The 24,381-nt window shown below is 36.4% G+C and overlaps 1 protein-coding gene across 1 annotated transcript in view; it reads left to right on the top strand.

Moving 5' to 3' along the window:
- The window catches only part of ZBTB10 (zinc finger and BTB domain containing 10), a 35,823-nt gene extending 16,646 nt beyond the window's left edge, over positions 1-19,177 (top strand). The window contains exons 3-6 of the mRNA XM_007520151.3: positions 7,522-7,620; positions 13,680-13,856; positions 14,032-14,204; positions 14,469-19,177. Coding sequence (XP_007520213.2) covers positions 7,522-7,620; positions 13,680-13,856; positions 14,032-14,204; positions 14,469-14,804 — 785 coding nt within the window. The 3' untranslated portion in view covers positions 14,805-19,177. The remainder of the gene's footprint in view (positions 1-7,521; positions 7,621-13,679; positions 13,857-14,031; positions 14,205-14,468) is intronic.
- The last annotated feature ends 5,204 nt before the right edge of the window (positions 19,178-24,381 follow it).

Genomic DNA, 24,381 nt, shown 5'->3' with positions numbered 1-24,381 from the left:
TCCCCCCTGGAGTGAAAGATTTTCATGGAAAGTTATGTTCATGAGTTTATTGGCTTTTAAAATAGATATGTGTATTAACTAATTAGTAAGAAAAGAGATTGGTGAATTGCACCAAAGTAAAAGACTCTGAGGTGGTGGGGTGGATTGGATTGGGGTCCTGGATCTTGGTGGCAGAGGAGGACCTAGTGAGGACTGAATTATGTGGAAAACTTGGAAATGCTATGCATGTACAAACTATTGTAATTACTGTCAACCGGAAACCATTAATCCCCCAATAAAGAGATTAAAAGGGAGAGAGAAGAGATAACCAGAGCATCACTCCCAAACAATGCTATGTAGGATATCGAGTTCATGATCTCTTACACCTGAGTGCAATACTTGATCTACTTTTTTTTCTCTTCCTCAGGAATTTTACATTTTAGCAACACCTTATCAGCTATGCCACCTTCTGGGCCTCTAGGCTCTATTTCTTTTTAAGCTTTTATTTTTTTAGATATTTATTTATTCTCTTTTGTTGCCCTTGTTTTATTATTGTTGGATAAGACAGAGAAATGAAGAGAGGAGGGGGAAGACAGAGAGGGAGAGAGAAAGATAGACACCTGAAAACCTGCTTCACCACTTGTGAAGCGACTCCCCTGCAGGTGGGGAGCCAGGGGTTTAGGCTTTATTTATTTATTTTTTAAGATTTTATTTATTTATTGATGAGAAAGATAGGAGTGAGGGAAAGAACCAGACATCACTCTGGTACTTGTGCTGCCAGGGATCGAACTCAAGACCTCATGCTTGAGAGTCCAATGCTTTATCATTGCGCCACCGCCCAGACCACGTAGGCTTTATTTCTTAATGTTATGATTCAGGGAAAAAGATGATGGCATAGAGTTGGTGATCTTCCTTACTAGGGAGCCAAAATTCATTCCTAAATCAAGTGAATGGTTGATTGCTTAACTTCTAGCACACTCACAACAGCTTAGCTAATTATAAATGAGCTGTGGACCAGGAGAGAAAGCTAACCTCGTATAACATGCCTACTTGCCATGTAGAGCCCTGGCATGGCAGAGGAGGTGCTGTGGCACTGGAGGAAGCTTCACGATTATGGTGTCCCTCCCATCTTTTTCTCTGATTGAAAAATAACAGCCTAGTTATGGTCTTGCTCAAAGGCAAGGCCCCAGCTTCTCATAGAAATGAGTTTCCAGGTGGTTTGACTAGATTCAAGTAAGGCACAGAGATGATATAATGTGTGAATTTGTAAATTAAGCCTGTAATTTATGAAAGCTGTTATCAATCTAGAAGAACTCAGCTATTTAGAAAAATTTTATAGCAAGAGCCAATGGTTGGTCTTTTGTAAGGATACTTAGTATCTCAAATATTTACTACCTGTGGCATGAGTTTGTTGTTGATCTTGAATGTAAAAGCATAAAAGAAAATATGTTCGGGAGTCGGGCGGTAGCACAGCGGGTTAAGCGCATGTGGCACAAAGCCCAAGGACCGGCGTAAGGATCCGTGTTCGAGCCCCTGGCTCCCCACCTGCAGGGGTGAAGCAGGTCTGCAGGTGTCTGTCTTTCTCTCCCCCTCTCTGCCTTCCCCATCTCTCTCCATTTCTCTCTGTCCTATACAACAACAACATCAATAACAATAATAACTACAACAATAAAACAACAAGGGCAACCAAAGGGAATAAGTAAATATTTTTTAAAATATGCTTTTAAGCTGAGATGTTTGTTCTGCACTTGGTGTGTCTATGATATTAAAGATCACAATCTAAATTTCTTGAGTAGCCTTTTAAAGCTCCAGACTTTTTCAGATGGAAAAAGGAGAGAGAATGAAAGACATCACAGCACAAGAATTCCTAGTGAGGCAGTACAATGGGGGCCAGTCTCAAACCTGGGTTGTACTCCATAGTGAGGAATACACCCTTTTAGATGAGCTATCTTGCCAGTCGAGGGGGAATGCCTGTTAACACAAATACAGTGGCTGAGGAAGGCCTTCAACAAATTACTGTAGAATGCTACGTAAATAGAAACATCATGTTCTTTTTTTTTTTAAAGACTTTTCTATAAATTTATTTTTTGTTTGATTTTTTTAAATACTTATTTTATTTATTTATTCCCTTTTGTTACCCTTGTTGTTTTATTGTTGTAGTTATTATTGTTGTTGTCGTTGTTGGATAGGACAGAGAGAAATGGAGAGAGATGGGGAAGACAGAGAGGAGGAGAGAAAGACAGACACCTGCAGACCTGCTTAACCGCCTGTGAAGCGACTCCCCTGCAGGTGGGGAGCTGGGGTTCGAACCGGGATACGTATGCTGGTCCTTGTGCTTTACGCCACCTGCGCTTAACCCGCTGCGCTACAGCCCGACTCCCGAAACATCATGTTCTATGAACATATTTTGCCAAAATTTAGGAAGTGCTCTTTGAACAGACTATACTGGTTTTATTTCCTATTATTTACCACAGAGCTGGGGTCTATGCATACAAAATCTGTTGATTCTTCCCAATTTCACTGCTCCTGGACCACTTTTTGTATTCAGAAAGAGGGAGGGACCATGGTACTTACGTGGTGCTGGGGCTCAAACTTGAGCTGCACACACAGCCAAGACTTGTGCCATACCCAGTGAGGTATCTCTCCACCCCCAAGTACAGATTCAAAGAAAGGATTGAAAGACTTAATACAATAGTTTATGTAAATTAAATGGTCTTTTTAAATTTTTATTTATAAAATGGAAATATTGATAAGACCATAGAATAAGAGGTACAGTTCCCACTACCTACTATGTTTAACATCTCATAGGAAAAGAGAGCCATTTGGTGATACATCTTTAAAAATTATCTTTTATTTATTGGATACAGACAGCCAGAAAATTGTGAGGGAAGGGGGAAATAAGAGAAGGAGATAGACACCTGCAGCACTACTTCACTCGCAATGCTTTCCCCCTGTAGGGGGAGACCAAAGGCTTGAACCTGGGGCCTTGTGCATTGTAACATGTGCACTCAACCAGGTGCACCACCACCTGGCCCCTGGTGATACTTTTTTTTTGACACATGAGCACTGTTAGCAGCAGCTTCTGGTGTAGGGAATTGAACCTGGAGCCTCAGACATGAAAGTCTTTTGTATAACCATGCTGTCACTCCACCCAAGTGACTATAATTCAGTTAATTATTTGCAGTTTATGGATATGTTTTATTGTAATTGCATACCAGAAAGCATATTAGTCACCAGGCACCATACATTAATAAAAGTGAACATTGTTTAGTAGTATAGGAAAGGGCAGAATTATTCATGCTGGCATACAATATCTGTTGAAAAGTGGGATTTTTGTCACTCCTTGTAAATATTGGAAAAATAAAGCGCAACTCAGAAATGTTCTCAAACAGTGCATTTACAGGGGCCAGGTGGTGGTGCACCTGGTTGAGCACACATTACAATGCGCAAGGAACCAGGTTCAAGCCCCCAGTCCCCACCTGCAGGGGGAAAGCTTCACAAGTGGTGAAGCAGTGCTGCAGATGTCTGTCTTTCTCCCTATCACCCCTTTCCCTCTTGATTTCTGGCTGTCTATGTCTAGTAAACAAAGATAATAAAAAATTGTACTCGCTCATTATCCTAACTTTCAACTCATTTATTCAAAGAAGTAAGATCATACTCAAATTTTCTATCAAAAATTTCTCACCACAAACCAATTATTTTTGCTCTTTTTCCTAAGTATTACAGATGCTTCTGGATCCCAGATTCTGCCTAGAAGCTTGCCAAAATTGATCGGTGCTACCTTTGCACCCTTTCTTCAATGTAGTATTCTCCCTTTTCAGTAACTTTCTCCTGACAACATTTAAATGTATTTACTGCTTTCACCCTAAAAAAACAACATTCCTTCCTTTTCTCATTAACTAAAGCCTGATTTCTCAAGAACTTGTTTATTTTTCTTTCTATCTATCTATCATCTATCTTCGAGTTACACAGACACTTTGGTGATTTCCTCACTGATGCACGGGTATTGTCATAAAGATCACCATTCCTAGGTGCTTAGTATTTGTTGAGTGAACTGAAAGTCATACACATTTTAGTTCTTATCTTGATTTCTTGGCAATATTCTTACAGTTCTTGAAACACTTATTCACTTAAAAGTCTTTTATTTCCTCCTCTGGAGAAATACCTCGCGTGGATAGTGCCACCACTTTGCCACAGACACCACCCGGGTTCCAGCCCAGTTCCTCTTTATTGAGGGAAGCTTCAGGGTGTGGTCTCTTTTACTGTCTTATCTTTCTGCCCTTCTGCCTCTGTCCCAAGTTTTTATGTTCTTTTTAGTTTAGAATGCTAGAATTCAGTTCTTAGTATACTTGGGGAAAGACAGTGTACATAATCTTTCACACCCACTCACTCCTACTTACCATGTATATTCCAGCATGTCAGCATTTTCTCCAGCCTAGTAACCTTGGTACTGAATTTCTCTACATATGAACATAATGAAAGATGGGTGGTTGCTGTATACCAGGCAAAGCAGTTTTTATTTGTTATATCTTTCCATGCACTCTTCCCTATTTTTACAATAAAATAGTTTTAAATATTTAATATGGAATTATCAATAGGGCTTCTTAATTAAGGCACAGGTCAGTTGGGGGAGATAGTAAAATGATTATACAAAAGACTTTGATGTTTGAGGCGCCAAGGTTTCCAAGTCTGCTTCCCAGCACCACCGTAAGATAGAACTGAGTGGTGCTGGTTTAAAAAAAAAGTTGCTGGGGCCCGCTTTCAAATTATCTGGTTAAGTAGGTCAGGGAAATAAAAAGATTTTACTTATTAATGAGAAAGGAGGAATGAGAGAAAGAACCAGACATCACTCTGGCACATGTGCTGCTGGGGATTGAACTCAGGACCTTGTGCTTGAGAGTACAGTGCTTTATCCACTGCTGTCTCCCAGACCATGAGAAATATCATTTCTCACAAGTTTCTAAGTAATGCATGATACAATGGCTTAACACTTAGCAGCATTACTTAGCAATCAAAATACCACTCATGACTCACAAAGCTGGGATATGGCCAATATGAAATCTTACTCTATTCTGCAGATCACACCCTTCTAAACGGCCATTCCCACCTCAAAACTAATTATACTACCTCCTTTCTCATTTACATCAGACTTAACCATGTTCAAAACAAAACTTTCTAAACCTTCCATTCCTTCCAAACTGGGTCTTCTATCAGGGCTTCCTAGTTGCTGTTAGTATGGGCTAGAAACATTTCCATCCTAAAAGCACCCACTACCCTGTTAATCAGTCTGCCGTTCTTTGCTCCCACCAGATATTAGAAAGGCATAGGAGATAATGCCATACATAAAATACTGTTTTAGAGTAAAGGCCAGAATCCTTATCATGCTCTACAATACTCTTTGTGACCTGTCTATGCCTGCTTATACTAGGATCACTTTCTGTATTATCTCTCAATCATCACAGTTATGTTATCTTAGTAATTCCTTAGTATTTAAGTACCAGATCAGGCTTTTAACTATACTGGACCTTGCAGGGTAATACTCTGCTGTATGAGTATCACAATCTATTTGGTTACCATCAATATTTTTTAAAGGTTTTTCTAATATTTGCCTATGCTGACTGCCCCCCACCTTTAAATTTGCAAAGCCAGAGCAGTCCACAACAGAAAAACCAAAAATTATTCTTAAACAGCAAGTAGTTTATAGAGTCCACAAAACATCTGAGAACAGATGGTGCCAGTGGGATGATGCTAGACTCACAGGCAGGCAGGACTCTGGTATTTTACCCTTGTATTCTAAACTAAGGAGTTGAAGTTTATCCTACACATTGCTGAATAACTGAGGACTTTAAATACAGAAACAACTCAGTATTTGTTTTAGGAAGTTTACTTTGGCAACATTGTGCAAGGTGAGAGTATAGGTGTGAGTGATTATATTTTGGAACCAAGATTAGGCCAGGAAACTATTCAGGTGCTACACTAGTTCAGCAGAGTAGCCGTGAATGCTTGAACTAACAGAGATGTAGAGGGGAAAGGAGCAGATTCAAAAGAAATGTGTAGCTTGGAACTAAATACATCATTAGTCTGCTTTTTATTTTTTTAAAATATTTATTTTCCCCCTTTTTTGTTGCCCTTGTTTTTCATTATTGTTGCAGTTATTATTGTTGTTAGATAGGACAGAGAGAAATGGAGAGAGGTGGAGAAGACAGAGGGGGAGAGAAAGATAGACCTGTTTCACTGCTCCTGAAGAAGCGAACCTCCCCTCCCCCCCACGGGTGGGAAGCGGGAAACTCGAACTGGGATCCTTACTTGTGCCACATGTGCTTAACCCTGCTGCGCTACAGCCCGACTCCCTTAGTTTGCTTTACTTCATCTATGTTGCCTCCCTACATCCTCTCTACATTTCAAGATTTAATTTTTAGGAATTCACCTCTTCTCTAATTGCATCCCCCTTTTTTTTTTACTAATCTAATTTTATTTCTTCTGTTGTCTTTCCACTTTTGAAACAATATACATTAGTACATATTTTTAAAGACTTTTTTTAAAAAATTTTATTCCCTTTTGTTGCCCTTGTTTTATTGTTGTAGTTATTATTGTTCTTGATGTTGTCATTGGATAGAACAGAGAGAAATGGAGACAAGGAAGACAGGGGGGAAAGAGACACCTGCAGACCTGCTTCACCACTTGTGTAGCGACCCCCCTGCAGGTGGGGAGCCGGGGGCTCAAACCTGGATTCTTAACAAGGCTGATCCTTGTGGATCCGGTTTTTATGCTTTGCGCCATGTGCACTTAACCCACTGTGCTAGAACCGACTCCCACATTAGTACATCTTATACTTAGTACTAGAAGTTGTCTTTTGTTGATAGGCACCATAGTTGTAATATCACTTGCATTGGTAATTAATATTCTGAACCCAACATAATGGAAGCATATGAAGAAGCTGAGGCAATATGTTCACAGAGCTAAGCACTTAACTCACTCTTAACATTCATTCCCATCTAGTACGCTGTACTTACTGGTGTTGCTGGTGGTAATTGTAGGGTTTTTTGTTTGTTTGTTTGTTTTTTTGAGAGAGATAACAGAGAAAGACACAGAGAAACACCAGAGCACTGCACAGCTCTGGCTTATTGTGCTGGGGGGATTGAACCTGGGACTTTAGAGCCTAAGGCATGAGTGTCTCTTTGCATAACCATTATGCTATCTACTCCCACCCAGTAATTGTAGTTTTTAAACCAGAGCACTGCTGAACTCCAGCTTATGGTGGTACTGGGAATTGAGCCTGGGACCTTTGGTAGCTCAGACATAAGTGAGAGCTTTTTTGCATGACCACTATGCTACCACCCCAGCCCTCTGTTCTTATGATAGGAAAAAACTCACCTTATACTTCTGTCCTTAGAGAATTAAAGACACAGTATAGATATTTAATACTCATAGATAGCTTTTGATTCAGTCTGCATAAGAAACAATTCTAGGAAAAGAATAGCATTTGGGGTGACAGCTTTGGTTTAGTTGTAAATAACTGATTGTTCTATGTCTCCTTTTCAGACCTGGATGGTGCTCTACTCTCAGGGCCAGATTGTGATAGGAATGTGAATACAAGTTTATTGGCTGAGGTCAGCTCTGCTCAAGATGGAATTGATTCTGGTAGGTACAGTATATATAAATATATTTAAGAGAATTTACAGATTGGTCAATGTTTCTATACTTTAATATTTGAGAGGAGAGAGAGAAGGAGAATGAGCCAGAATATCCCTCCAACACATGCAATGTTGGGGATTGAACTTGAGGCTGTATGTTTAATTTAGAGTCCAAAACTGTTGCTCATTTCCCACACCACTGTACATGTTTAATGAATGACCTATTGCAATTTTTTTTCCTAGGTGAGTTCAATATATACATATTATAATCCTGATGTGCTTATTTCTCTTTTTTATTTATTTTATTTATAAAAAGAAAACGCTGAGAAAACCATAGGGTAAGAGGGATACAACTCCCCACAATTCCCACCACCAGAACTCTGTATCCCACCCCCTCCCCTATAGCTTTCCTACTCTTTAACCCTCTGGGAGTATGGACCCAAGGTCATTGTGGGATGCAGAAGGTGGAAGGTCTGGCTTCTGTAATTGCTTCCCCACTAAACATGGGTATTGACAGGTCGATCCATACTCCCAGCCTGTCTCTCTCTTTCCCTAGTGGGGCAGGGCTCTGGGGAAGTGGAGCTTCAGGACACACTGGTGGGGTTGTCTGTCCAGGGAAGTCTTGTTGGCATAGATGCTTATTTATCTTAAGTTTATAGCTTTGGCAACTGTTGATAGCAGTTTGCAAAATATGTATGGATGTTTCTTATTTAAGTGACCTTGATTTAAGAAGACTTAAATATTGAAAGTAATTAGTAGTTCATGGCATTCTAAAGTTATAGAATGTGATGAGAATTGCAACTATGCATGGTTGACTGCATTTTAATTATCTTTATAAAATAGTCTGGTTGTTAATGCCTACAGATATGATCATTTACTATCCAGGGAGGTGTGTATCACATTGGGTCCCAACTTTGATCCCCAGTATCACTTGTGCTAGAGTGATGCTCTAGTTCACTCTTAATAATACTAGAGAAAAAAAAAAAAAAACGCTCAATTGTGATACTTGTTTTTGTTGTACTTCGGAAGGAATCCTGCTGCTCCTAAAATCAAGGAGTCCATAATATCTGAAGCATTGGCATGCTTTTGTTTATGAGTGTCACCAGAGCACCACTCTGCTCTGACAGTGATTGAACCTGGAATCTCATATGTAAGTCTGTACTCTGCTGCTGAGCTACTTCCCTGGCATGAGTAAACCAGAGGAATGCCGTAATTATGGAATATAGATGAATGGCATACCTAGATAACCTAGTTTGTAACCCCCACAGAAAATACTTTCAACAGGGGATACTAATTCCATGATGTTTGGATGCAAAGGTTTGTAATTGCATATGTGCATGTTCTCCATGTATTAGCCCTTAAGCTACTTACAAATGGGGTAAGATATCTTTATTTTTTATCTTTTTTTTTTTGCCTCCAGGGTTATTGCTGGGGCTCGGTGCCAGCACTAAGAACCCACTGTTCCTGGAGGCTATTTTTCCCATTTTGTTGCCCTTGTTGTGGTTGTTATTATTATGGTTATTGTTATTGTTGGATAGGACAGAGAGAAATGGAGAGAGGAAGGGAAGACAGAGAGTAGGAGAGAAAGATAGGCACCTGCTTCACCACTTGTGAAGCAACCTCCCTGAAGGTGGGGAGCTGGGGGCTTGAACTGAGATCCTTACACCTGTCCTTGGGCTTTGCACCATGTGCAGTTAACCTGCTGTGCTACCGCCCAGCCCCCTGGTAAGATATCTTTAAATATATTTGTAATCTGATAAATATTACCCTAACAAATTAAAATAATACTACTAATAAAAGAAGCTGAAATAGTGTGCCTCCTGACATGATGTGTATCACTTAGGCTTTAATAAACTTACGTAATCAAGATATATGCTTTGAAATGTTAGTCATGAAAGACAAGCAGAGGAACCATTAGTTTAATATAGGACAAATAAGCCACCCTATCAGTCTTAGACATCAGGCAAAAAAAGGGAATATTTTGAGATCAGTTGGGAATTTGAATGTGTAATGTTTTAAATGATAGTGTATCAGTTAACCACTTATGTGATACAGTTTTGTTTTTGTAGAAAGTTCTAGAATATTCATCCTCTAGGAGTAAAATTGTGTATATACAAATTTTCAAATATTTTATGGAAGATTTTGTACTACAAAGGTCTTTATGTAGAAAATATGTTGCAAAAAGGAATAATGAATACCTTAAGGAAAATAAAGGGGGATACTCTGGGGCTGGGAGATAGCTTACCCAGTAGATTATACACACTTTACCATGTGTGAGAATCCAAGCCCCTGGTCACCATGTGGAAGGGGAAACTTTACAATCAGTAGAGCAGAACAGTAACACTGCATTGTCTTTCCTTTCACTGTCTTACCCATTATCTTTGAGAAAGAAAGATCCATTTGAAGTGGTGGGAGCACATAGCCCTGGAGGCAAAAAAAGTGTTTTGATTGATTCAACCTCTTTAACTCTGAGGTTTTTGTTTTTTTTTTCTTTTGGGGAGGGGGTTTCCTTAATAGATGACAAAGGTGGCAATAATAGGGGTATTGCAGAAAGTGGTTAGCCTTTTGAATATAGCATATATTGACCAGACTTAAACCATGATTAGCAAGAAAACCACCTCCTATTGTAAAGAATTTACAGGGCCAGGTAAATGACATAGTGGTTATGCTAAAGATTTTCTTGCCTGAGATTTGAGTTTCAGGTGGCACCACTATAAGCCAGAATTGATAAGCCCTCTGGGTAGGGTGAAAGAGGGAGAGGGGAAAGGAAAGGAGGAATAGAGTAGTATAGAAGTATTTACTACACTCAAGTTTCTTAAAGTTTGGTTCAAGGGACAGGAATACAGCAGCTCAGCAGCAGGTCCATGACTTTTGTCGTGTGTGGACTCCTGGGCTTGGTTCCCCAGCAACCAAAAGAAATCTGGTGTAAGAATAAGTGTGGTTGAATGATGTGGATACACATGTACTGTTCTAAATTTGTGTATGTATTTTCAGTATAGAACGGTTATGATTCATCTAGTTGCCCCCCAAAAAAAATGCCCTTAAGAGTCATTCCTTTCACGAAGTATCTTGATTAGTTTTTGTTTTTCCACCAAGGTTATCACTCCCTGTACAATGAATCCACTGCTTCCAAAAGCCATTCCACCCCTCAGCCCCCCGCCTTTTTAACAAAAAATAGAGGGAGTGGTGGGGGGGGGGTGGAGAAAGAGGGAGAAATACCTGCAGCACTGTTCCTTGAAGCTGGTTGTGTTGTACACCACTAGGTATACCACTGTTAGCCACTCGTTGGTATTTTTTTTTCCAACTGAAGTCAGCCTTTTAAAAAAAAGTCAAGAAAAGAAAAGGTTTTCATAGTCAAGGAGGTGGCACAATATATAAAGTGTTGGACTCTTAATCATAAGGTCTCAGGTTTGATATGCTAATTCTTGTTCTTTCCTACTGTCTCATGATGTTAATACATAAAGTATTTAAAAACAGTGCTTTCATTTTAATTTTCCATTATGAAACAATGTACCTGTAAGGATATGGAACAGGAAGAATGTTAAAGTAGATTTTTAATGACTTCACCAACCTTCAACGTATTGATTTCAAAGCTGCTAATTATGTTCAAACTGCTTTTATACTTCTACAGGTAATATTTTTGTTTTACTTTATTAACTGGAGAGAGAGATTAGAGCAGCACTCTCACATGTATACTGTGGGGGAATCAAACCTGGAACCTCATGCTTGCAAGCAAGTGCAAAGCTCTCTCATTGCTCCACCTTCCAGGCTGCAATAATCTTTATCTTTTATAAACAGCTGGAGCACTGTAGCCAGGGAGCTAGTAGTACAGTAGTTTTTCCAACATAATTTTCATGCCTGGCACCTGGAGCTCCAAGGTTCAGTCTCTAGCACCACAATAAACCAGAACTAGATGTTGCTCTGGTCAAAATAAAAGAGTGAAAATATCTAAGAGAATTTGCAGAGATGAAATGAGTTTAGGGTTGAGGCACCCTTAATTTGAAATAGTTGCAAATTTTGGATGTAGTGTTGATTATTCGCTATGGATATTTTACATTATATCATAATTTGTCTGTAAAATATTTTTAATCATCTTAAGTTAATTAGTTATTTTAGATTATTTTATGTAGCAGATATTTACAGTGGAGGATAGCAGCATAGAAACTGAGCATTGTTTTGCTTTCACAGGCTACTGTCCTATCCCAGTCACCACAGAAAGTATGTCCTTTGGATTTTAAAAATTTCCCCACTAAGTATGATAGTATAATTATGAAGTTCAGGGAATTTTCCTCACATTTTAGAAAGCAACAGTTTGCATTAGTAGTAACAAAGTATTATTCTTCGTTTTTGATTTATAGTACGTTACAAGGTTGTACAGTTACACTGTGTAGTTCCACACCTCACCTACCACCAAAGTTCTGTGTCCCCATCTTCCCACCTCCCAAAGATAACCACTGCAGTGTCACAAGTCTCAGAAACAGTTTGCTTGTTTCTGTTTTATTTTTTCCAAGATCATGTGAGTCCAGACTCTAGATTCCATATATGATTCATCACCAAGTATTATTTTTGAATACTTTGGAAGTTTTCACTACTGTTGGATATTGATACTTTCCCAACAAAAATAAGCTTTTTTAAATATTATTTTAAGCTTTTCTAGAATTCAAGAAGCAGTGGGTTTTTAATAGTTAATTGTGAAAAATTGTCTTAGCAGGAGTTCTCTTATGAAGTGTTACATGGGATCAAAATAAAGTACAAGTGAATTACTATATTCTGGGAAGTAGTATTGAGGGCAGAGGAAAAAGATAAGTCAAAGGCTTGGGAAGGGGGATGGTGGTAGTGGGGTGTGGGTTGAGTTATCAGCATGGTGGAACAGTATAGACGCTAAAAAAATTGGAGTGGATTAGTCAAGGGGGCTGTTAAGTGTTGGAATTTTTTGCTTGTTTTTTCACAGTACGTATGCTGTTGCAGGCCATAATAGTACAGTAGTACTGTATCTGACTTAATGTGTTAAGAACACAAAGTAGCAGCTAAAGCCATTAAACAAATGTTTAATAATTGAAACAGGGAGTCGGGAGGTAGCACATCAGGTTAAGCGCAGGTGGCACAAAGTGCAAGGACCAGTGTAAGGATCCTAGTTCATGCCCCCTGCTTCCCACCTGCAGGGGGGAGTAGCTTCACAAGCGGTGAAGCAGGTCTGCAGGTGTCTATCTTTCTCTTCCCGTCTTCCCCTCCTCTCTCCATCTCTCTGTCCTATCCAACAACAATGACATCAATAACAACAATAACTATAACAACAAAACAACAAGAGCAACAACAGGGAATAAATATTAAAAAAAATAATTGAAATAGTCCAGTGGCAAGAGTTAGTGGTTAATTGGACTGAAGTGGCAGTAGCCATGTAGAAATCTGTTCATTACGGTACAATTCCAGGGTCCACGAAAATACAGGACAAACAAAAGAGCTTATTTGTGTATTGCACTGCTTTGCCATGTGCCTGAAACCCAGGTCTGATCCCAGTACCCTCTGCATTCAAGGAGCTTCAGTGCTATGATTTCTCTAACCCCATCCACACCATCAAATTTATGTATGTATGTATGTATATGTATGTATGTTGTATGGTTGTAAAACAACATCCGTGTGATTGTCTTCGTGATGATGTAATAGACTTACCTTTCTACTGCTAGTCTCAAATGTTAGAATAGCAACAATTCAGAGATGGTTATCTTTCTATCTCATTTTATTTTTATGCAATGCCAAGGCCTAACACAACCTGCTGAGCCAACTCCTTGACCTGAGAGTCGTTTTAAAGCATATATATTGGGGACCCAGGGGCCTAGGGTACAAGAAGCACTAGCTTCATTATGGGGTGCTAGAGAACAAGGCATATTCTCTTGAGCTACCCCCTCCATCCCAAAACCCAATATTCAGAAGACTAATTTCATGTGTCCGCCATGTAAAATGAAATAGTACTAAGATTTACTTTATTGAATTTTCCCTGTAACCTAATGATTAAGAAACAAAACTTCATTGTCATTGTTATCAAAATTATTTTTTTAATTACACTAGGTACTTCACATGATTTCAAGTATGGCCTTATACCTGGTCCATCAAGTGATTTTAAATATGGGTTGATACCAGGAACTTCAAATGATTTCAAGTGTGGATTAATACCAGGTGCTCCAAATGAGTTCAAGTATGGCTTATTATCTGAATCTTGGCCAAAACAAGAAACTTGGGAAAATGGCAAGTATTAGTCAACTGAACATCTACAGAATTCTTAAGCAGATTGATTTTTGACAATAAAGCTTCCATATTCTGGGTTAAAAAATTAGATAGAAGTAACTTGAAAAATACCCATTCTTAAGTACCTACAAACTTTGCTATATGTAATTTATGACACTTTTTTCTATTTCCAAAGGTGAATCATCTCTAATCATGAACAAGTTAAAATGCCCTCACTGTACCTATGTAGCCAAATACAGACGAACACTAAAAAGACATTTGCTTATTCATACGGGAGTCAGATCATTTAGCTGTGATATTTGTGGAAAGCTGTTTACTCGCAGAGAACATGTAAAAAGACATTCCCTGGTAAGTAACTTGAACTGTAAAGCTGATACTTAATAAACTATATTTTCAAAAAAGGTTAAGGTTTTTTTTTTTTTTTTAACAATGTTACCTGAAAATTTAAGGTTGATCGTTAAATTGTTTCCATTATATATTTTAACAAAAACCTGATGCTGAACATCATACAGAAAAAACTGGTATATTCACTCATTGTCAAATTGAATTTGCTTGGTTCAATGTATTGTTTTCTATACCATCCTTATATTGGATCTTTCCCCCTTCAACTAGGTGCATAAAAAGGATAAAAAATACAAATGTATGGTGTGTAAGAAGATCTTCATGTTAGCAGCCAGTGTTGGAATAAGACATGGATCTCGGCGCTATGGTGTTTGTGTAGACTGTGCAGATAACTCACAGCCAGGAGGGCAAGAAGGTATAGATCAGGGACAGGATACAGATTTCCCTCGGGATGAAGAATTTGAGGAGAATGAAGTAGGAGAAGCTGATGAAGATCTGGTTGATGATGGAGACGATCAGAACGAGCCATCTCAGAACGAGCCATCTCAGAATGATCCCTCACAATGGGATGGACCAGGAGATGTTTGTATGTCTCTAGATGATTAACTGATCTACTACTATATTCCTCAAGGATGCTGCATTTGGACATAATATGAATTAGCAATTTGAATTGTTGAACTTGAAGGCTTGCAAAATATGGTACATGCTGGATGGTAGTTATGTTGCTGTGAAAACTGTAGGGTCAAAGCCTTATAGCAAAAAAAAATTTTTTTTTTTATATTTGCACAGGACTTTACAGCAAACAACCTTCTGGTTGGATTACATGGAGTCCCCACATCTTCTGTCAGTTATCAAAGTAATATTTTTTATTTATACAATATATATATAAAAACTATTTGGGTCCTAGAAAACAGTACCTGACTTTAAAGAACTTAACATTCATGTGCTTATTTAACATGAATGAAGAGAAACCATTTATGGGAATACAGTGACAATTGACCCACTCTGTCTGTCAAACCACTCAGGCTAGTTTGTACTAGTAGAGTTTTGTTTTTATTTTTATTAACTTTATTTTTTTTTAATACAGATTTTCAGTGAGGGGCCTTTTCAACCCCATTGGTTCTACTTTTCCTGTCTCCTCTCCCCTCCGCCCCCACTTTAATTTGCTGCATAACTTAAACCAAGTCTCTTCTAGTCTTAGATATTATTCCTCCACTTTTGTGCTGATGGGCATGTTTATAAGAACTGGAGAGGTAATTTATTGGAATGAACTGACTTCCTCCATTCCCCCTGTCCTTTTTGACATGAATTTTACTACTTCACAAATGAAGAATGATGTTGCAAAGTTAACAGTGACGAAGTTGACATATACCACTAAAATGATTATGATTTAGAAGTAACTTTCTCCTGCTGCTCTAATTTGATAAATGGTTACTATAAGACTTTTCCTGACATGATATTCGGTTTTTGGGTATCTGTTATTTTGGCACTATTCTTTTTTGCCTCTTTATTATTTTTGCCAGTGTACTATACCTCAGTCGTATTTGAAGACAGAAATCTTATTAAAAAAATTCATAAAAACTAGTAAAATGATTTTGTTTTATAATTTATCTTTCATGTCCAGTTTGGTTAGCTTGTTATGCAATATAAGTGAAATATCAGGTTTTTACTCCTGTGCCCTTTTATCATTAAAATTAATGCAAACATTGCATCCTCTTTTTTATTTCATACTTACTGGGATTTTGAGTATTTTGAGATTATGTTAATTTATTATTCATTTCCTTAAGTCACTACACCTTTCTATATTGTCCTTCTAATATTGCCTGAAAAAGTTTTGAAGCTTTACAAACTATTCTATTCAGGGTCAAGGGGTTATGTATTAAGTGTAATTGTCAAAATTTTGCCTGGTGACACATGAATTAGCTGGTTATTGAACTTTTATAATATTAACATGCACAACATTAGGAATAGAATGTATGTTATATAAAATAGAAGGACATCAGATTTTCAACTTTCTTTTAAAATAAAACAGTATTTTATTTTATATCAGGTAACTAAATTATGCTAGTGAGAAAAAATATTAAGGATACTTTAAAAAAACATCCTTTTGGTGCTTTATCAGATCAAAGCTGACAAGTCTAAGAGACAAGCTTTCTTGTCTCTGATTCCAGTAGAATAATGGTTTAATGTTAGGTAGTGATGGTTCTGCTTGGATAAATCAAAGACTACATAATTAAAATAGACAAGTTTTATTTTGATTTTTAAGACTGAAAAGTATAATATTCTGGATGTTCTAGATAAATAAGTAAAATGTAAATCTGGTGGGATCCAAAGTAGAAAATAGCTGGGCAAAGATACTATGAATGAAAAGTATTTTAAGCGTAAAATGTTCTGCTTTGTGAATATGTAAGTATAGTATAAAGATTTCTTCCATCCAGTTTATCCCCCCTCCTTTAAAATAAACCTTAGTTTACAATTGGTAGATCTGTCTATATATAAATATATATATTAAGAGAAAAGATATATATATATATATATCTGAAAAATCACCTAAATCTGCTTTAATAGACTACAGTTCACTTATTGCATAGAAACTGGACTTGGCTTTACATTTTTAATGTACTTTTATTTTTCCTTAAGATATGAACTCTACTCTCTTTAGACTGAATTTTCTTTTTGCTACATAAGTTGTTTATGTATACCTGGTAAATTATGACCAAAATTTTGTTAGATTGCATACAGAAAGTTGAAATACACACTTGGTACACTACAGGATTGTTGTGCTTTTGTTTTGGTTTTAGGTGGAAGATTTAATGTAGAGGGCTTGTTACTGTTAATTTAAAATATTTTATATTTGTCCGTTACCTTTTATGTTGTCTTGTGACAGATTTGACTATTTTTAGTCAACTGAAATATGATACTTTAAAAGTTTTTTTTGAGAGGTAATCCAAAGGAAAAAAAAAGTTTATACTCTTGAAATATATTAGCCTCAGCCTATATAAAAATTTCTTTAAACATTTTGCCAGAAACAGAATTGACAAATTTTTCTACTTGCTGACTGTCTAACTTATTATGTTTTATGATCTCAAGGGACTTCCTTTCCCTTTCTAGATCTTTTTAAAAAATAGTTTTAGTACTAAGGTATACTACTGGACATTTCTATTTTTTTAAGTATGTTTGTTTTTTTCTGACTAACAGTACAATTTCAGGAAGTTGATAGATAATAAAAACATTATGGTTGGTCTCAGAGAGGTAAAATGGAATACTCTTTTTTTTCCTAATACCAACGCAGAATTATGTGCTACACATTTGCTGAATATTCTCTTGTAAATTACATTTTAAAACGAGAAATATTTAGAGCTTTTAATCTTAATGAAGGGAAAGAATATTAAACTCTTAGTTACATACCCTCTCATATAAATTAAGAAATGTATTATTTCTTAAGATTCTCAGTTAACTTCCACGTAGCCCATTTTGTCATAAATATTGGCCCACAATTTTTATTTTCATTAGATAATTTGCTAAAGTTTAGCACCCTAGCAAATGAATTTTTAAAAAAATATATAGGAAGTGGAAACTGAACAGTGTTGAGTTCTTTGAAAGTTGGGTGGAGGGGAAAAACACTAGCTGGCTTTTGGTAGAACCATCCTGATAGAGAAGAGTGAAATGAATCAGTTTATGCAAAGCGCTTAGAATACTGGTACATAAAAAAGACATAACACCAAAAGGAAAAAGAAGGAATGAGAAAAGGAAAAATAAACAGGTGATGAAAATATCAGAACTTGGACATCCTTGATACAATGTCATGTAAAAGGCCTGAAAATAATGACAAGTATAAAACGTGACGTAAGATTGGGTCCTTTCTAAATAAGCTTTATTGTTCAGTACTTAATCAATTTGGCATGAATCCATTTTTTTTATTCCAACTACCATTTTTTAGTGCCTACATGTGTCCTTGCGCTTTACATTATTTTAATCTGTTCCCCAGTAAAATTAGGTGCTATTGTCTCCATTTAAAAAATGAGGAATTGCTACTACAATAAACTTGCCTAATTTATCTTGCCTAAGATACACAGCTAAGTGGTAATGCTGGATTTTGACCAGGTCTGATTCTGAAGTCCAGTCTAAAAGGGCCTTATTGCTGCCTCATTAACCAGTATTTATATTATTTCGGTAAATGAGTCTGTATATGGAGACACTTTCCTTATAAAACAGCTATGTTTGGAATCTCAGTGTTTGATCCTCCCTTAAGTGAATATCCTGACTATTATTTCATTCTAATAAAGATAGCAATTGTTTGTCATTTGACTCTAATAAGATATTCAACCTCAGTGTAGCACATGGTGTTTATTGGCTGAGGCATTTTCATTTCTAAAAGGATGGCTTTTAACTGAAAAACTAGATGTGAACCCCAGTTTTTGTGGCGTTCTGTCACCCAGATCCTTAAAACTTTGGTACATAATATATGTGCTTAGAACTACCAAGTTTTTTTTTTTTTTTCTTAATAGTCACTTTAAGACTTAAAATGGAAAGTTTTTTTTTTTTCCCCTGTTGTATCCCTGCTTTCAACTGAAATTGAAGAGTTATAAGTTTAAAATGTGTTAGAGTTAAGCACACTTTAAAAAGATGTTTTCTAGTCTTGCATTTCATGACAGTGGGTACTTAATTTGGAGTGTACACTGGCTACTGAGAGCAAAATTGAGTGGAAGAGAGGCATGATGGAGTCCATTATGAAACATGGGAGAATCAGCATTTTAAACACTGTAAACAGAAAAGAACACTTTTCTTCTGCCTGCTGTTAGTAAAAGCTCTTTGGGAAGATCTTTTACGAAGACCAATTTTTTAAAATGTAATTTGCCTACCTAGTGTAAGTGTCTGAAGACATGTATGTAAACTTCCAAAAGCTGTTTTGTCTGTGTATTTAGAAAATACACAAGAATCTTTATCAAATTTAAAAATATAAACTTGTGAGCACTAAACTGCTTCTGGCTTTGTGACTTTGTTGACTCTTGACATTTAATTCAAATGTATTTGCATTAAAAGTATACTAATTTAGACCAATTGGGGCAGGGGAACATCTTTGTAAACTGTGACATATACAAATGTCTGTTCTGGAGATTTACAAGTTTCAATTACAGAATATTGTAAGGGTTTTCTGATTTTGTTTTTATATGAAGTACATAAATGCCTCACTACCTCCTCATGCTTGGAGAGCTGCTGTAATTAAGACAGCAGTGATGTATAGTCAGCTTGTTTACTTTGTCATCTGTTATTGGTACTTTTAGGTTCTCTGCACGTTTTAGAAAACGCTTCAAAGTGTTTCCTTTGTTAATTAGAGTTAACAAATTAGAGATTGGTAGTTGAAATTGAAGGTTAAAATGTTTCATTCCATACTCACTAATTATTAGATTGCAAGTAAATAAATTCACAGCATAAATATCAGGTCTGAAACTACATTTAATATAAAGAGAGCATTTATCATTTTAGGATTTTTTTTTTTACTATTGGAACAAAGGAAATAACTGAATAAAAAAATACAAAAAGTAATGATTTAGTTTATAGAAAGGCAAATTAAAGAAGTGAATTACCTATATGTAATGCCTAGTGTATTTAAATTTGTAAAGAATTGTTTTGTGGCAGAAGAGTAGATTTGTTCTTGTGGTTCTAAGAAATTAGAATTGGGACCTTTTGGCTATAAAATACATGAAAGTATCCAAAGATGAAAAGGAATAGCTTCAGACAAGAAACTGAATATCCAGCCACTTGAGTTATTCTAGGTGAAGATTACCTGACAAGTGTTTTGACTTAAAGGCAAGATCATTTGTTTCTTAGTGTTTAGCCTTTTTTCCCCCCAAATCCTTGTAGTTAGCCTTTTTTGTTTTGCTTAATAAGTATATTGATAAAATTGTGTATGCATAATTATCTCCTGATGGATATTTTGATAGCAAGAGGATGCTGTTAAAATGAAACTCATATTTAGCTATATAGGAAATAGTTGCTTTGATTTCTTTGCTATTACAAATCTCAAACTTACATTTTGAAGCTGGTATCCAAAATTCAGTTATTGGCTCTATAGTCAGATAAAACAAAGGTCCTTGATATTTTAGTCTACCACAACTACCTTCTGAGTTCTGCACTACAGAAGCAAGTTTTTAACAATGGCCTGTAGGAAATCTATTCAGTTAAAGCATAATTCTGTAGCTGCACAGTGCCTTACATGCTATTTTTTCATTTCATTTATGTTGCCTTATATGCTATTGATACTACTTTTTCATTGTCAGCCAGACATAACCAATGTGTTTGGCAATAAGAAAACAGAAATCTTCTACACTTGCTTATGTTTTAGATGTTGAATGGAGTATTTGCAAAAGACAATCTTACTGGCATGTGCTGTATCCCAATAGTTGATAAGAGAATACATTAGTTTTAAGATAATTGTAGAATTTCTTAGTCTGAAAGAATTCTTGTTATGTCACACTGAACTCTCAAAAAGGTTAGGTTACAACAGTGAGTTTGCCATCACAGTTTTAGGGCCCAGGGCTTGTAAAATTCAATTTTGAGTATTTTTCCTGTACTAAATTCATTTAATAGATTTGAAAAACATGTTATGGGAAAACACCGTATATTCAAATAGAATTCCTTTCACATAGTTTGAGTTCAAAAATAGTTCCTAAATGAAGATGAATGACCAACTTCAACCTATAGCAAACATCTTGTTGCAGGTTAGTCTTGTGATTATAATTTTTAGTTGCACTATCTCTATTACTTGGGGTGCCTGGTGTCAAGATTAAACATTAGCTATTTGTTGCAACATACTTATTTTAAAATACCACCATTAGCCTCTAAATGCCTTAACATTCAGTCTAAGGGAAATAAATTTAAAAACAACTGTCAGTCCTTATGCAGTGCAGGCTGCATCACTAAAGAATTTAATCTGATACTCTGATTTCCGGTGTGATTATTGTGTTTATGTGAAGTCATGGATTCTGACATATGTTACCATGCAAATGGCAAGTACATGTTCATAGAGCTTAGTACCCCTCACCCTGACCACTTGAGTCATTTGCTTGAGTTCTGCTGGCACCTAGATTTATAAATTGGGATGGTGGGCATATATGGTAGACAAGGGTTAATTCTCTAAAGGGAATAAAGCAATTAGCTCATTCCAAAGAATAGCAATTACAGGAATTTGGATCAGTGTCCCATAGTAATAGTCTAGAATCTTAGTGCTCTATCAAAGGAAATTGAACAAATTACTTCAAGACTTTTTGTGCTTCCAGAGTTATTGTTGGGGCTTGGGGCTGGGTGCCAACACTACAATTCCACTGCTGCTGGCAGCCACTTTTTTGTTCAATTCTTTATTTGATAGGACAGAATTTATATTTGATAGGACAGAAATTAAGAAGGGGAGATAGAGAGGGAAAAATATAGACACCACTTGTGAAGTGTCCCCTCTAGGTGGGGAATGGGCCTTAAACCCAGGTTCATGAATTTTATAGGTGTATGTTTTACTTGCATTACTAGTCTTAAACTTGCCATCCTCTAGGACTTTATAATCTTGAAGTTGTTTATTACGACCCTACGTTGCATGGAAAGCTGTTTGGATTTTTTGCTTGTCTTTTTTGGGGGTCATTCTTTCTGAAGGGAGAAACAATCTTTGGTGCATAGTATATTTGTTGGCCCTTCATGGTGGTTACTACTGGTGATTTATATACCACACTTGCTCCAATTTGGTCTATGAACTTTAGTTTGGTCTTTCTTGTATATATAAATATATATTTAAAACTTCCATGAGAAGTTGCCTGTCATGTACCATAAACTCACATTGTATGTTCTATTCTTTTATAAACCATTTGGGAAAGGAACAGATGCAAAATTAGACAAGCAGGAAACTATCAAAAGAACATTTCAGCATTTTAAGAAACAGCAGTAGTTGGAATAGGTAGGGCAAATGAATAAATATAAAATAGTCCAGGCTAAGATAATGCATACATAGCATTTTTCTTTGCCTTTCTTCACCATATTAAAAGGAAATGATTCCCTCACCTTGATAAGGTATATTGTACCTAAGTTTTGGGGTAAAATACTGTTGCCATTACTTGTTTTGTGTGAAACTTCATAGTTCTAACTGGTAAACAGAAATGTTTATAGTAGCCATTTGTATCTTTTTCTAAGATGGATATATTACTTTTTAGATGATACTTATTTGCTGAACAAGTCTAGTATTTGACTTGCTCTTTTTTCAGAAAACCTATACGTGCACTCAGGGAAACTGACACCTTAGTATTTACCTACCGTTTGGGGGTCCTCAAAGATGGGAGGTTTTTGTTTTGTTTTCCTGTCTAAGAAGTAGATTCAATAAAATTGCAAGCACTTGGTATTAATACTCATTCTATATCCTCCCAACTATTTTTGTTCCATTTTATGTATTTTTTTTTGGTATAATACCTCACTAAAATTAATCTCTTACAGTGATCAAAATTTCAGTCACCTCATTCATGACTGTATATTTTATAGTTTTGCTTTTTAGTTCGGGCTTTGACCTAGAGAAGTCAGCAGCCTTTGTAAAGAGCAAGTTAGATTTTTAGCTCTATGGACCACAAATCCATAACCACCCATCACAAGTACTCAGTTTTGCTACTATGCCACAAAAGCACCCACAGACAGTATGTAAGCAATGTGGTTGGGTTCTAGTAAAACTACTTAGAAAATTAGGCTGCGGTCTACAGTCATTGACTACTAATCAGTAGGTTCCTTACCCTCTCCCATTTTGTTCCTCTGCAATACAAGCATGGAAGAAACAATTTGCCTTCTTAACACCAATGAATTACTTCCTTTCCAGAATTTCAAATTTCTCATTGCGATCCAGAGGCTGTAGATTTAATCCCCAGCATCTACTAAGTAACATGTGGTCTTTGATTTTTTTAATCTCTTAAATAGACTTTTACTTATTTTAATTTTTGTATTTATTTAAAAAAGGAGACATTAACAAAACCATAGGATAAGAGGGGTACAACTCCACACGATTCCCACCAGCAGATCTCTATATCCCATTACCCTCCCCTAAACAGATTTTTATTAAGTATGTCAGATCAGTAAGTAATGTGAATAATTCTTAATAGTCAAAAATTCTATTTTAAAATCGTTAAAATAATCAGAATAAAATTTCCCCTTATTGATACTTTACATTTAGAACATATGGTTTGCTTCTAAGAGATTTTTTTTTAAATGTGTTGCTCTATTATCTTGATAAGATGCACTCCCATAAGGAGTGTTCTATAATCAGAACATATAGTAGAACTTGAATAATCTAATCATTTATGAGTACAGTAGGCTCACTATCTGGGCATCTCATTCTTCAGATCCACTACAGCTTAAGGTTCCAGGAACTTTTCTCAAAGACCACTAAATAAATGCTGCACCATTTCTGATCCTATAAGCATTAGCATTCCCTTGGTTCTTTGCTGGACAGTCTTTCCTTTAGTATTCTTACTCATTCACAGTGGTCACAAATGACTTAAAACTTGGATGACTTGTCATCTGTCTCACGTCTTCAGAGCTTACAGGTATTTGTTTAAATGAACATGTGCTGCTCCCTTGTTACACAAAGGATTTTTTCCCCTTAACTATAACAAACTCCCCCCCCCTTTTTTTTTTCTAAGTGTCTTTTTTTATCTTTATTATTGGATAGAAACAGAAGTTGAAAGGGGTGGAGGAGATAGATAGACACTTGCAGCCCTGTTTCACCACTTATGAAGCTTTCCCCTGCAGGTGGGGACCAGGGTCTTGAACCCGCATCCTTGAGCACTGTAATGTGTGCACTTAACCAGGTGTGCCACCGCCTGGTCCCTAATAAACTCTTCTAAATGAAGAACACTGGAAACAGCTTCTCTACATGTTTTTATCCATGAGCATTTATGAACCTTTCTCATAAATGTTCATCTCCAGCTCATTAACTCATATACCAGATTATATAACTTGAGATCTTTCTATTCTTAAAGTGAAGTTTAGATCTTTCCTTATAATTCTCATTCCATTATCTTATTCCATCTCTTGATAGCACACAATAATTGTCTTAATATAATAGACATTGTTTAGGACCTTTTATTTTTTTTCCATTATTAGAAAACAGTTTTCCATGTTTTCATTCCTGTTAAGTGTAATAACAAACATACACAGTTCA

This window comes from Erinaceus europaeus, chromosome 1, assembly GCF_950295315.1.
Source record: "Erinaceus europaeus chromosome 1, mEriEur2.1, whole genome shotgun sequence".
Classification (NCBI taxonomy): Eukaryota; Metazoa; Chordata; class Mammalia; order Eulipotyphla; family Erinaceidae; genus Erinaceus; species Erinaceus europaeus.
This window is presented reverse-complemented; position numbering and strand designations above follow the sequence as displayed.